Source organism: Chlorocebus sabaeus, chromosome 1, assembly GCF_047675955.1.
Source record: "Chlorocebus sabaeus isolate Y175 chromosome 1, mChlSab1.0.hap1, whole genome shotgun sequence".
NCBI lineage: Eukaryota > Metazoa > Chordata > Mammalia > Primates > Cercopithecidae > Chlorocebus > Chlorocebus sabaeus.
The window spans coordinates 13,050-26,658 of record NC_132904.1 but is presented as its reverse complement, the minus strand read 5'-3'; the positions used below and the strand labels follow the sequence as shown (position 1 = coordinate 26,658).

Below are 13,609 nucleotides of genomic sequence, written 5' to 3'. Positions count from 1 at the left end.
GTGCTGGAGCAAACATGGACACGTGGCAGAAGGGTGGGGGTAGGGTGGGCTCTGGTGTCCAGGCAGAAGCTGTTTCCTTGGCATATTGTATGCCTGGCCTCAGAAGCCTGGTGGCATCACTTTTGCCTCATTATTCAGGAGACCCACAGGCTGCAGCGTCTTTGGGTTCAAGGCAGAAGGCATCAGGAGGGACAGTGTGGAGCAGGGTGTCCGAGGCACTCAGGCCCTCCCATCTCTCCCCACACAGACCCTGGGCCCTCCCCTCTCTCCAAGCTGACCCTGGGCCCTAGAAGCCAGGATGGGACCCATGTGAGCTGACAGCGCATGGGACTCCTTTCTGGAAAAGCCTGATCTTTTCACCAAGACAAACCCTCATTAATGCAATGTGATTTATTAAATAATTTCGGCACAGCAGGAAACAAGATTAACATATGGTAAAATAGCATAGAAAAAAAGTAACTGGTTACAATTGCCCAAACAAGCGTGCTCTGCCCTGCAGGGCCAGGCTGGCCCAGCCCAGCTGGTGAAGACAGCCTCGAGCTCTGTGGCCTGGTGGATCTCTTGTGCAGACGCTGGGCATGGTGGAGCTACTCCACATCAACCACCAGGGGAATCATGTAATCAGAGTGTTTGATGCCAAAGGTGACAGCTGGGGCGCAGGGCTTGGTCAGGGTCACCTGGGAGAGGAGGGGCTATGATAAGAGCCAGCACCGCTGCCCCCACCTGCAGGTCTCTGCCCTCGTTGGGGCTGGGCTGCTGTCCTTCCGGAACCTGGGGCCAAGGTGGCCAGCAGCTGTGCTCCCAGTTTGAACACAGAGGACTCAGCAGTAGTAGCTGTCACAGTGTCTAGGGAACAGGGCAAGGCCTCTGCTTCCTGTCCCTGAAGGGTTACCTGTGGGGCTAGTGCTGGAAGTGTACAGGTGCCTCCCCTGCCCACCCACCCCTCCACCCCCTCTTGGCTGTGTCCTTCCATAGCCTGACGCTGTTTCCCCTTGTCTGTGTCCCAACCCCCCTCCCCTGCTCTTCCCTACACGTTCCTCTGGGTCAGGCCCCCGACCCCACCCTGACCCCTCTGAGCTGTGCTCTTCCTGCACCTTCTCAGGGCTGTGGGTGCCTGGTCCTGGCTTGAGGGTCTTGTCCCCTGGGGGCTCTACACGGGCAGCCATGGTGTACTGCGGAGCCTTGAACTTGGTCACCTGCACGTCAGTCTGGTGGTAGGCTGCGGGACCTGGGGTCTGAGAGGTAAAGGAGGCTCAGACAAACTCGGCCTACCCAGGGCGTGTGGCCCTAGAGGACAGGGAGCAAACTTGGACGGAGGGTCTCAGGCCAAGTCAACAAGGTCAGCTACAAGTTGGTGCCCGTGCATCAGGGTCCCCTTCTGTCTTCTGTCACACTGTGGAGACCACACCCCCCTGCTTGTGGGGCACCTTCTCATGCGTGGGTCGCTTCCTCCATTTCAGCCTCATGCTGGCAATGACCTCCCCCGTGTGTGCCAGTCCTGGGAACATCCCTGAGCCTGTGTGAGAGAGGCTGTCGCTGCCCCGCTGGACCTGAGGGCCTGGGGCTGGCAAAACCAACGTGGACAAGGCTGCTGGGTGCCACGATGCTGCTTTCCCATCTCAGGTCCCTCAAGCTCTCAGGCATATGCCACCCAGGGCCTTCGCACTGGCTGTTTCTGAAACCAGGACCCTCCTCCCGCAAACAGCTCATGGTTTATTTTTTCCTCTTCCCCTTCTTTCCATGCTGTGCTGTCTAAAATTGCCTCTCTCTCTCCAGGCAGTGCTTCATAAACCCCATCTCTTGTCCTCAGCACTGTCCATGCTGGGGCCTGGGCCTCTCCCTTCTGGCCTACTGCCTGCCCCTCCTCAGCACTGCAGCATGACCCCAGCATGTGGCAGGCACCCAGAGGATGAAGGGCTGAGAGGGCTGAGGGGCATTGGCAAGGCAGGGCCCAGCTGGTGGGTCCTGGGTTCTGGAGGAGGGTTCAGATGACTGGGGGTGATTCTCCGTTCTCAGCTGGGGTGACCCTTGCCTTGTGTAGGTCGTCGCTGAAGCTGCCCAGCTTGCTGCGGCCCTTGATGGAAAAGGAGGGCTGGGAGACTTTGCCGACAGTGTTGGGCCCCATCACCATGGGCAGCATGTACGCAGCGGGGCCTGCAGGGTGGACGGGAGCCTCAGGGTGGACGGGAGCCTCAGGGTGGAACAGGGCCCACTGCTCCTTCCCTGGGGCTCCCCCAACTCTGGTCGGGAGCCTCAGGCCAGAACAGGGCCCACCACTCCTTCCCTGGGTTCCCCCCAACTCTGGAGATCAGCCGTCAGGCTGCCCCATCTCACCCACCCCACCCAGGATCCCCAGGTCCATGTGGCTGCGGACGGTTGGGGCTGCTGCAGACCTGGGGTGCTGTCCACTCGGAACGTCTTTGTTCGGGCGGAGATGGAGTGGCTGGGCGCTGAGTCAAACACGTACTTGGTGGATTTCTCTGGAAAGTAGTCACCTGGACAAGGAGCCAAGGGGGTTGCTGGGACAAGCAGGTGGGTATGCAGCCCAGTTTGGGGGCTCGAGGAGGACTCCCCAACATTCCAGGCATAGGGCCTCTGGGCTCCAACACAGGTGGTGGCCAAGTCTGGTCAGGGGGTGTCCAGAATGGAAATACTGACTTCGGGGCTGGGGAGACAAGGGCCATTTTTGAGCAGGGAGAGTGGGGTCTGACGTTGGCCTGGCAGAGAGAGGTCCAGGTCGAAGCTGGGTTCTAGGGCCGGAGTCTTCTCTGCCCAGGTGTGATGGTGGCCCCTCAAGAGAGAAAGATGGGACAGGAGGAGCCAGGACGGCTGAGTTCTCTCACACCCTTGCTGCCATGAGGTTAGGGGCACCCAGCAGGGAGGGGCAGGCCCGGGGCTGCACAGGGCAGGAGCCTGAGACAGGGTCACTAACCTGGGCCGGGGGTCAGCATAGTCTTGCTGTGGTAGCGCCCCAGGATGGAGTAGGCAGGGCCAAGGTCCTTGCCAGTCCTCAGTATCTTGGGGTTTACATTATAACGGGGTCCTGGGGAGCAGTTCTCTGCCAGGAGCATGGGGGCCCCGCGGAAGCTGTAGGCTGGCGCACGGAGCTTGGTGGGCGTGTGCTTCACGAAACCTGCGGACACAGTGGGCCCTGAGCAGCCTGGACCTGCCCTTCTCCCCGCGGGGAGTCAGGGATCGAGCCCCAGGCCCTTCCCGGCCTCCCCACCTGCCCGCCTGGCTCCTGACCCTCCCAGGCTCTCAGGCTCTTACCGGTTGTTGGTGGAATCAGGTACTTGGGTCCAGGGCTGCTGTAGAGGGCCATGATGGGTCCCCGGGGGCGATGGGGCCTCCAGGTGCCCATCCATACCTCCTCCGTCATGGCCAGCTCTGTCCAAAAGTGAGAGGGTTACCAGGTGCTGGGAGACCCGACCCTGTCCCAGGCCGGCCCCTGATGTCCCCGTCCCTGCTCTTGCTGACACTGAGGGGTAGACCTGCTGAACCTGCCACAGTGTCCTCAGTGGGGATCTCCAGCTGGGACCCAGGAGTAAGAGATGGTAGGAGCTTTCTGCCTGGGACTGTGAGCTCCTCACCAGCTTAACTATCCCAGAGCTACTGTCCATGCTGGCCCTCAACTCACCACCGTTTTTGGCTCTAAGGGAGCCCTGGGCGGGTTTCTCCTACTTAGAGTGGTGATCAAAGACGGGGAACTTCTTGATCGAGGCTGTGCTGAGGGGCAGGGAGGGGGCCCCCCAGGAGGGAACTATAACTTCTTCGGCGCAGGGACAGCACTCAGAGCAGCCTACGGACCCATCCTCCTCAGAGACCGTCCTGTCCGCCCTGGCCTTGGTGCCAGGGAGTTCCTGCAAAAGGAACATGAAGAGAAAGGCCTTCTCTCTTCAGGGGCTTACAGAATTGGGGAGAGGTCCCCCAGTCTAAACTCTAGAATGTGGCTCTGTGGGATGACGGGTTCTAGATTCTGTCTGTGTGACCAAGACAATGGCCTCTGCCTTTGATCCCCTCACCAGATCTGACCACCAGGTCCCCTCACCAGGTTCGGCCAACAGGACACCCCTATAAGTCCCCCTGACCAGGTTCCCCTCGCCAGGCCTCCCACCACCGTGTCCCCTTACCAGGTCCTCCTCGCCATGTTTCCTTGGCCATGTCCCCTCGCCAGCTACTCGCCAGGTCCCCTCACCAAGGCCCCCCCCACGTCCCCTCACCAAGGCCCCACCATGTCCCCTCACCAAGGCCCCCCCACGTCCCCTCACCAGGTTCCCCTAAGTTTCCTCACCAGACCACCCCTCACTAGGCCCCCTCACCATGTTTCTCTCACCAGGTCCCCTCAGCCAGGCATCCCCTCAGGAAGTCCCCCTCACTGAGTCCCCTCACCAGGTCCCCTGTAACCAAGTCCTCCAGGGCCCCCTCCTAGGGCTTCGTCAGCCAAATGGAAATCCAGACAGAGACCATCTAGGCAGGTGGACAGAGCACAGAGCCAGACAGCACCGCGTGGCCTCCTGGCCAGGCTCAGACAGGACAGAGGGGTGGAGAAGAGGGCCAGGGCAGTGAAGTTTCAGGGCTCAGCACCCAGGGTGGCCAAGGATGTGTCAGTTCCACTCAGCTGTGCCCCCAGAAGAGACCATAGATTGGGAAACTGAGGTGCTGGAAGGTTCTGGCTGTGGGAGAGCCTGGGATCCAGGGTCAGGATTAAGGTCTGTGCTGATTGTGGTGGGCGTGAGTCATTGTGGGCGCTGCTGCTGCCCTGGCTGACCTCCTCAGAGGCTGCTCACCTGTGGCTCCCATCCCCCTTGGACACAGGTGTCCCTTTTTTTCTCTCGGCCTTGTCGGGGGTCGTCTTGGGGCTTGAGCCCCTCCCAGTGTCTTCTAGGCAGACTCTCCTTGGACGACTTTGGGAAGAGAGATTGTTCTCAAACCCGCTGGACCTGGGCTGCCTGTGTGACTGTTTATTGCACACAGCTATTGTCTTACGGCACCAGCTTTCAGATGCTGAGCACCCCCACCCTGACCTAGCCCACGGGCGACATGGGGTCTGTGTCCACCCAGTCCTGGACACTTCTTCTTTCTGGGGCTCCCTGTCTCTCCCACCTCATACCGCTGCCTCTGCTGCCCGTCTCCCTCTGGATGCCCTCTGTCCACATGGTGCTGTCTGGCTCTGTGCTCTGTCCCCCTGCCTACATGGTGTCTGCCTGGATTTCCATTTTGGGTCTTGCCTGTGGTGTGCCTGCTCCTGTGTGGACCCTGTGTGCCCCTCTGTAGAGGACCTTCACACATGTGCTCCTTGAGCAGGACCCTCTGTCTGTGGGTCTGTGTGTGTGGCTGTGTCCCTGAGTATGTTCTCGATGTCCCCATTTGTGTGTCCATCTGTGGGGGGAGAGAGAGGAACCAGAGCCTGAGCTGCGGAAGGCTTTATTGATTACACGGTTTGAGGGTAAATTTCCATGTGGGGAGGTGGTAGTGGGCGGTGTGTCCGTGGCTGCTTGTGTGGCAGGTCCTATGGCTGAGCCATGTCTGAGGTCCACTTAGGCACCGTCCTGACTGCCCAGCACATGCACCTGGAAGGCAGACACACGCAGAGTAAGAGGGCTGTGATCGATAAGCGGAGAGCCACAGCTCCATCAGGCAAGCAAGGCCCTCCGTGGGGGGTCTGGCATATTGCTGCCCGTCTCCTCCCAGCAGCTGGGTGGTGTGTGTGCATGCATGATGGTGTACACACATGTATGTGTGTGCATATCCCAGTGTGAGCATGCATGTGTGAATGTGTTTATACATGTGTGCACGCAGTGTGCATTGCATGTCTGCACCTGTGTTTGGATCTCTGTGTATGTTCACATGTGTGTGTGGAGGAGTAGCCCACAGACTGGGGAGGAGCAGGTCTATGGAGTCTGGGTGCCACTCTATGGACAGGAGGTCTGGGGTGCCCACCTGAGCTGGCTGATGTGGGTTCAATGTCTGTGGGTGGTGTGATGTCTGTAGGTGGTAGGCTGTGGGGGTGCTGTGTTGGGTGATCTTGGTAAGACTGCAGGTCTTTAGAAAACAGCGTGCCTCCCCCTACCCTCATACCAGCAACTTAATCAGCTCTGCCTTGTGCATTGGCTGCAGGCCGTCTATGCAGGACTTGAGTTCAGTCATTGCTGCCTTGGCATCTTCGTTGACATTGTACTTGCCCAGGGGCCCCTCATAGAGCTCCTCTGGGGTCCCCACCAGTAGTGTTTGCAGGAAGTTCATGAAAAACTCATTGCAGTCCTCCCCTGTGGCCAGCCCTGCATCACGAGCGAGATGATGCCAAGACAGGACAGGGTGACTCTGGTGCAACCACAGCCCCGGACCTGCCCCAGGGCTCCAACCTCCATGGTCTCCAGACCTTCCCCTTCAATGCCCACTCCTCCTCCCCAGGGCTTCCTCCACAACACCCCCAACTCCACCTTGCCCGAAGACCCCTTCACATCCCCTTAATCTTAGCTGCTCCAGTTTCCACTCAGCGTTCCCTGGATCCCAGGGAAGGAAGTTAAGCCCCTGGTGTGGGGGAATTTCCCCTGATGAGAGGCTGGTCTGACCAGGGGCTTGAAGGGCCAGGTCAGGCTGGACGGGGCTGGGGTAGGGTCAGTTGGGTTTTGTCTTCGGTTGGGGTGGAGTTGGGTGGGCACAGGTTCTGCAGGGTCCTTGCCCACTTCTGTGACAGGTGCAGGTGGAATGTTCACTGCGGGGGCCTGATGCCAGGATTTTACCTTCTCGGGTACCCCCAACCCCCCTGCCCCTGAATGTTCTGGAAACCCCAATGGCACAGACTCACGGCAGATGCAGAACAGGGTGAGGGCCACCAGCAGGAGGGCACGGCTCCCCTTCATGCCAGCAATCTCAGGAGCTGCCTCCAGCCAGAATCCCGGGGTTTTATGCCTCACCGGGTAGCACTTCTCCCACAGGGCGGACCGGACCTGCCCATTAGGACCTGGCAGCCAGCTCAGATGAGGTTTATTCACATCCTTGTCTCCCAGTGGGTGCCAAGCAGCAACAGGCATGGGGTGGCTGGCTGTGTGACAGGTGGTTGGCAAGTGGCTTTAGGGTGTGTCAGAGAGAACAGGTGTGTTAGGAGGGAACGCTGGTGAGGGAGGCCATGCCAGGCAGTCAGTGAAGAAGGCAGCGGGTCCTGGTCACCAAGGGCCTCTAGTCATGCCTGCCCTTGAGGCCGAGGGTGGCGGGATCTGGGCTTGGTCCCATGCCTTTCTTTTGGGGTAGGAATCCCTCCTCTTATCACTGTGCTATGGGATCTGGGTTTGCATCTGGAGGTCCCTAATCAGGCAGGGACCTCCTCAGTACTCAGATGGGGGTGGCTGACTGGGAGAAGGGGGTGCAGGCTGCACCGGTGGACACTGCCGTAGGACTGCCTGGGGACTGTGGATCTGTGGGGTGAGGAGCAGCCCAGTGGCAGTGCCTAGAAGAGAGAAGGTGGCCTGAGAGGGTCCGAGAGACATAGAGCTGGCCAATCCGGGGCCAGGTCTCAGCAGGAAGTGAGGAATGGGAGAGGCTGGAGGTACATCAGTAGCCAGGACAGCAAGGAGAGGTCGAAGGCCCTGGGGAGATGGTCCCAGGACATATTACAGTGGACACAGGAGGTTGGGACACCTGGAGTCACCTAACAAAACCACCCCAAGAGAGGCCATGAGTAGGGGTTTCCCAGTCCAGTCCTCCGGCTGAGCCACACGGTCCAAATACAAAGGGCCCTTGCTGCCACCTGGTGGCTGATGGCGTCCCCGGGATCCCGGGCCACTCGCGTTTAGGGTCTCTGGAAGACCAAGGTCCTTGTTACAGTGAAGGACTCCTAAACGAGCAGAGATTTACACCTACTCCAGACAATGAAATAAAATCCCATCGTGGACAAAGTATGTGGGATGGAAATAAGGCTTGGGTAAGGGTTAGGATGAGGATTATGGTTATGGTAAGGGGTTAAGGGTTAGGGCTCAGCATTGGTTAGGAGTTAGGGATACAGTGGGGCTGGGTTAGGGTTAGGGTTTGGATTAGGGTTCGGGATCGGGTCGGGGTCAGGGTTAGGGGTAAGGTCAGGGTCAGGGTCAGGGTTAGGGGTAAGGTCAGGGTCAGGGTTAGGGTAGGGGTAGGGTTAGGTGTATCAGTACTTTCTTTTACAAAGAAAATATCAGTACTTTCTCTAGTAATTCCATCTGTAACATTGAGCATTTAAAAGTCGTTGTAATACATTTAAATACCATGCCCATACAAGCGCAGTATAAAATGTAGCATTAATGAAACAAGTAAATGTCCCAACTTAACCTGTCTTCTTGTAAGCCGTGAAATAAATTTCTCCCACTGTCTCTATGAATATGTTTACCATTTGTGCAAATATACCACTGAGTATAGTAGACAGTGTTTATTTTGACAACAGTCCACTCGTGAAATTACACACATAAATTCTGCTATAACCTGTGTGCATTGGCAGATGCAATTAAATGTGAGCCAAGGCCCATTTGTTCATGCGTGTGTTTTTATGATTTTGTCTGTTCCTTTTGTGACTTACATATTTATAAAACAGAATGTGAGAAGAGTTAGCTCTTTGTAGTTATTTAGCTGGAAGACATAGAAAATTGTTCTAGAACCTTTAAAAAGCAATTGTAGGATTTTTTTTAAAGTCCCTGAAATTATAAGTCAAGATATTATTTTAAATTATTATTCTTTGAAACTACTTTTCTGTATATATCAAGATTTATCAATAACATATAAACAAAGTAGGAAAGTATGGTTACCATATTGTATAATGGCACCTCATGTTGCTTATTTGTTTTATAATTAAGTCATAAATTGAGCTCACAAAAATGTTTATATTAATAAAATGATTATCTTTGGTAATGTTTGAGTTTTTCTTGTACATTTTTATGTAACAACAAAAAAAGTTGTTATTATTAAAAATGGTTTTAAAAAAATTGGAGCAAGCCTAACCTTCATCTTATAAATACAATAACCTGAGGCTCTTCAGGGCTGGTGACTCTCATAGGCGCACACCCGGCATTGCTGGATGTTGGCTCAGGATCCAGAATAAATTTGAACAATTCATGCTAAATTAATAAATGCACTTTAAAATAGGCCCATATGAATCCCAAAGTAACTAAACCTGTGGAATTTGTAAAAGAAGGTGTTGATGAATGAGGACGTGGCATTTCGACATTAGTTCTGATTCTCCCCTTTCTAAAAGTATCTACAGTCTCTATTTTCCCATGACGAGATTTCAGAGGAGAGCCTGGTGGCACTTACAGCAGACATCACAGATGTCTGAGTGTTTCGGTTGAGGATGGTAAAGGCTTTGTTTGTTTCATAAAACCTTTGTTTTCCAGGGGAGAAAACACAGGTTGAGTCTAAAGTCAATCCTCCCACTGAAATACTGTAATGACTCTGAAAAAGGTTGTTGTGTTTCGCAGGTGCAAGTGGAGCCGTGCAGTCCTGACTTCTGAGTGGAGCTAGAGGAGAATTATGTTAATGCATTTGCACTCCTTTCTCAATTTTTAAATATAAATATACTTAAGCAATGCTTTTTAATGAGAATAAAATAGTTTAACAATGTTTACGCACCTATTTTGTTATTACATTCTCTAAGCTATTTTTATCCTCACAACCATGGAAGCACTCCACCGTCTCCATTTCAGAAAGTAGACGGTAACTGGACAAAACTGTCCACTTTAAAAAACATGATTTATTTCATTATGAAAGTTCATAGTTGATGTAATTAATACCTTTTTGTGGTCCTAATTCAATGGGTGTGGGCATCTGCACACTGTCGTGGGTCCACCGTTGTGGTGAAATCGCACACAGCGGTCTCACTGCCCTAAGCAGCCGGGGCTCTCTGCCCATCCATCCTTTCCTCTCCCCAACCCCTGTCAACCATTGAGTGTTTTACTATCTTTGTAATTTTGCCTTTTCCAAAATGTCACGTAATTGGAATCATACAGTATGTAGCCTTTTTGGCTTCTTTCACTTAGTGGTATGCATCTTGGGTCCCTGTGTGCCTTTTCATGATTAGATAGCTCATTTATTTTCTCACTGAATGATACTCCATTGTCTGTAGGTACCAGAATTTATCCATTCACCTACTGAAGGACATGTTGGTTGCCTCCAGTTTCTGGTAATCCTGAGTAAAGCTCTGAACATTTGTGTGCAAGTTTCTGTGTGGACATAACTCTTGATGGAATGACAAGGAAAGGTGTATTTGCCTGATCCCAGGAATCCATGTAAACATCCATGATAATCCCACCGTTTTTTTAAAATGTATGATTTGGATGAAACAAGAGAAAGAGGCTGACTGTTGCTGAGTCCCTGCTGCAGTCCCGACACAGCTGGAGACACCCTGCTCTCCTGCTCTCCTTATTTTGATGATGCTTATGAGGACCATGTTGTCTGAGGAAGACAGTTCCCATCCAAGTCTGCCCCTGGTGTGTCACGTGCCAGCCTTGTCAACACACAGGAGAACCTGACAGGGTGAGTGTTATAACCCCATCTATAGAAAAGGAAACGTCTCTAAAGTCTTTAGCATCTTGCCCGAGTTCGGACACTTAGCAGAGGCCTGAGTTTAGATGCAGCCCCGTCTTGCTCTTTGACAGCCTCAGCACCACATGCCTTGGGTGACCCACACAGTGAGTCACTGACAGCCCTCATGGTTGGCCTGTGGCACAGCATGGAGTGGAATGGCCCACTGACCTTTTCAGACATTCAGGCAATTTGTGATGGAGCGTATGCGGTCACTCCCACTTACTTCTGTTGTTCAGTTTAATAGAATACCTAATTCTATGTTTCTTATGAATAAAGGGAGATTTCTTGTTTTTTTTTTTTTTTTTGAGACGGAGTCTTGCTCTGTTGCCCAGGCTGGAGTGCAGTGGCGCGATCTCACTCACTACAAGCTCCGCTTCCCAGTTCACGCCATTCTCCTGCCTCAGCCTCCCAAGTAGCTGGGACTACAGGCGCCCACCACCACGCCCGGTTTTTTTTGTATTTTTAGTAGAGATGGGTTTCACCGTGTTAGCCAAGATGGTCTCCATCTCCTGACGTCATGATCCGCCCACCTTGGCCTCCCAAAGTGCTGGGATTACAGTCGTGAGCCACTGAGCCTGGCCTCTTGTGGTTTTTAAGAATATGAAGCATATCTATTTTGCCTACAAGTTAGAAGTTCCAATACTACAGGAAGCATAAGAGCAGGTTATAATGATGGGTCTTTTATTAGACTGAATTCACATCAGACTGAATCAGTAACTCCAGCTGTATGAACAGGGTGAGACATTAAACATTTAATGAAAAGAATTCCTTTCTTAGGTCACAGCAAGGACTAGATATATCTAATTATACCCAGTAAGATATATTGTGATATTTACAGTTAATCACTCATTTAATTCAAAGGGTATTTATTAATTGTCTGCTCTGGTCATAACATCAATCGAAAGCAATGTGTTCACATGGAAAAAAAAACTTACCTGAGGTGGCTGGGCGCAGTGGCTCATGCCTGTAATCCCAGCACTTTGGGAGGCTGAGGCGGGTGGATCACCTGAGATCGGGAGTTTGAGACCAGCCTGAGCAACATGGAGAAACTCCATCTCTACTAAAAATACAAAATTAGCTGGGCGTGGCAGTGCATGCCTGTAATCCCAGCTACTCAGGAGGCTGAGGCGGGAGAATCGCTTGAACTTGAGAGGAGGAGGTTGCAGTAAGCTGAGATTGTGCCACTGCACTCCAGCCTGGGCAACAAGAGTGAAACTCCATCTCAAAAAAACAAAAACAAAAACAATACTTTCCTGAGGCTCTAAGTCAACTTTCCACAACCAGCACACATTTCTAATTTGAAATACATATCTAAAGCTTTGAATGCATAAATAGCTATCCCAATCTAGAACTAAGTCAATAGTTGCTTTGAATTGTTTAAATTATCCTGGGAATCGGAAAGATATGTCTACATGAAACAATAAAGTTTATATTAGAATTAGTAAACTTTAGAAGACCATTTTAATCTTAATATATAAACATACTACCTAGGCACACTGTTCAAATACATCTGCAACCTACTATTTTTAGTAAATCATTAAACTTTAAAGTTGTAAAAGATTCCAGTGTTAGAGCTCTAGACTGTAAATCCTGAATGTTTTTCTAAAATTTTTCGAGTTTTTATCTGGATATACAGATTTTCCATGTCTCTAACAACTGCAAGAAATTTCACTTGGAGTCTCCACATAGTCAGCTATGTGATGGCAACATCGGTGTAATAGATACTATCACAAACATCCTGTGACTTTTATATGTATGTTTTAAAATACTTCAAGTTCTGGGATACATGTGCAGAATGTGCAGGTTTGTTACATAGGTACACACGTGCCATGGTGGTTTGTTGCACCCATCAGGCCATCATCTAAATTAGGTATTTCTCCTAATGCTATCCCTCCCCTAGACCCGAACCCCACAACAGGCCCTGGTGTGTGATGTTCCCCTCCCTGTGTCCATTTGTTCTCATTGTTCAACTTCCACTTATGAGTGAGAACGTGTGGTGTTTGGTTTTCTGTTCCTGTGTTGGTTTGCTGAGGATGATGGTTTCCAGCCTCATCCACGTGCCGGCAAAGGCCATGAACTCGTTGTTTTCCATGGCTCCATAGTATTCCATGGTGTATATGTGCCACATTTTCTTTATGCAGTCCCCAGCTAACTTTTGTATTTTTAGTAGAGATGGGGTTTCACCATGTTGGCCTGGCTGGCCTCAAACTCCTGGCCTCAAGAGATTTACCTGCCTTGGCCTCCCGAAGTGCTGGGATTACAGGCATGAGCCACCACGCCCAGCTGAGGTCAAGTTTTGGAGTTTTATCTTGTTCTTTTATTGGGCCTTGTTTCTCTGTTTGTTTGTGTGCCTTGTAACCTTTTTTTTAGACAGAGATTTGAATATCTAAAAAACGAATACCTCTTACAGTGTTTGCATACTGGCTTTATGCAGAGGAAGACCTTCACCAATCGCCTGGCTGGAGTTCTAAAACTTCTTGAACCTGTTTTGATCCCTTGCTCTTCCTGGCATCTGGCTGCAGAACTGCGGCTCTAGTGTGCTTCTTCCCTCTGTTTTTAGTGGCTTCCAAAATTCCGGCGCTAATCCCATCAGTGCTTTGAGTCAGGTGAAACAGAAAGCAGCCCCCTGGGCAGCCCCCACACGAGTCCAAATGTTTGGTGAAAGATCAGCTCTTTTGTTTCAGTTCCAAGGGGAGAGCTTGAGTGTGAAGAATTTTCTCCTGATTGCTCTGTACTGTACGGCATAGGGGAGCAGCACTGATGGACACACCAAATGCTATGAATTGTCCTTCCCTTTTCACTGAAATCTTCTTGGTTTTACAATGGCCTAGGTGCTCTAATTTCTCAGCCTGTTTATAGGATTCTCACAGAGGTATTCTGGTCGGTATATTGTTGTAACTCGGTGTCTCTGTGAGGAAAGAAGGGGCTGTAGCTTTCTAGTCCGTCGTCTATTGACATCTTACTATACAATATTTACTTACTTACTTAATGTGTTTATTTTTGAGACAGGGTCTCCAGACACTGAGGTTTCCCAGACTGAAGTGCAGTGACACAATCTTGGCTC

At 51.8% G+C, this 13,609-nt stretch overlaps 2 protein-coding genes across 2 annotated transcripts; both read right to left on the bottom strand.

Moving 5' to 3' along the window:
* Positions 1 to 478: 478 nt before the first annotated feature.
* CIMAP1A (ciliary microtubule associated protein 1A) lies at positions 479 to 3,496 on the bottom strand. Its single transcript, XM_008018618.3, has 6 exons — positions 3,271 to 3,496; positions 2,933 to 3,133; positions 2,394 to 2,495; positions 2,033 to 2,154; positions 1,095 to 1,235; positions 479 to 677 (listed from the first exon to the last, which is right to left on the bottom strand). Exons 1-6 carry the CDS (start codon positions 3,377 to 3,379, stop codon positions 588 to 590), a joined length of 765 nt encoding a protein of 254 aa, XP_008016809.1. The 5' UTR covers positions 3,380 to 3,496; the 3' UTR covers positions 479 to 587.
* Positions 3,497 to 5,973: 2,477 nt separating this feature from the next.
* Positions 5,974 to 7,150, bottom strand: SCGB1C1 (secretoglobin family 1C member 1). Its single transcript, XM_007993457.3, has 2 exons — positions 6,809 to 7,150; positions 5,974 to 6,278 (listed from the first exon to the last, which is right to left on the bottom strand). The coding sequence occupies exons 1-2, from the start codon at positions 7,032 to 7,034 to the stop codon at positions 6,073 to 6,075; spliced, it is 432 nt and encodes a 143-aa protein (XP_007991648.3). The 5' UTR covers positions 7,035 to 7,150; the 3' UTR covers positions 5,974 to 6,072.
* Between the last annotated feature and the right edge of the window lie 6,459 nt (positions 7,151 to 13,609).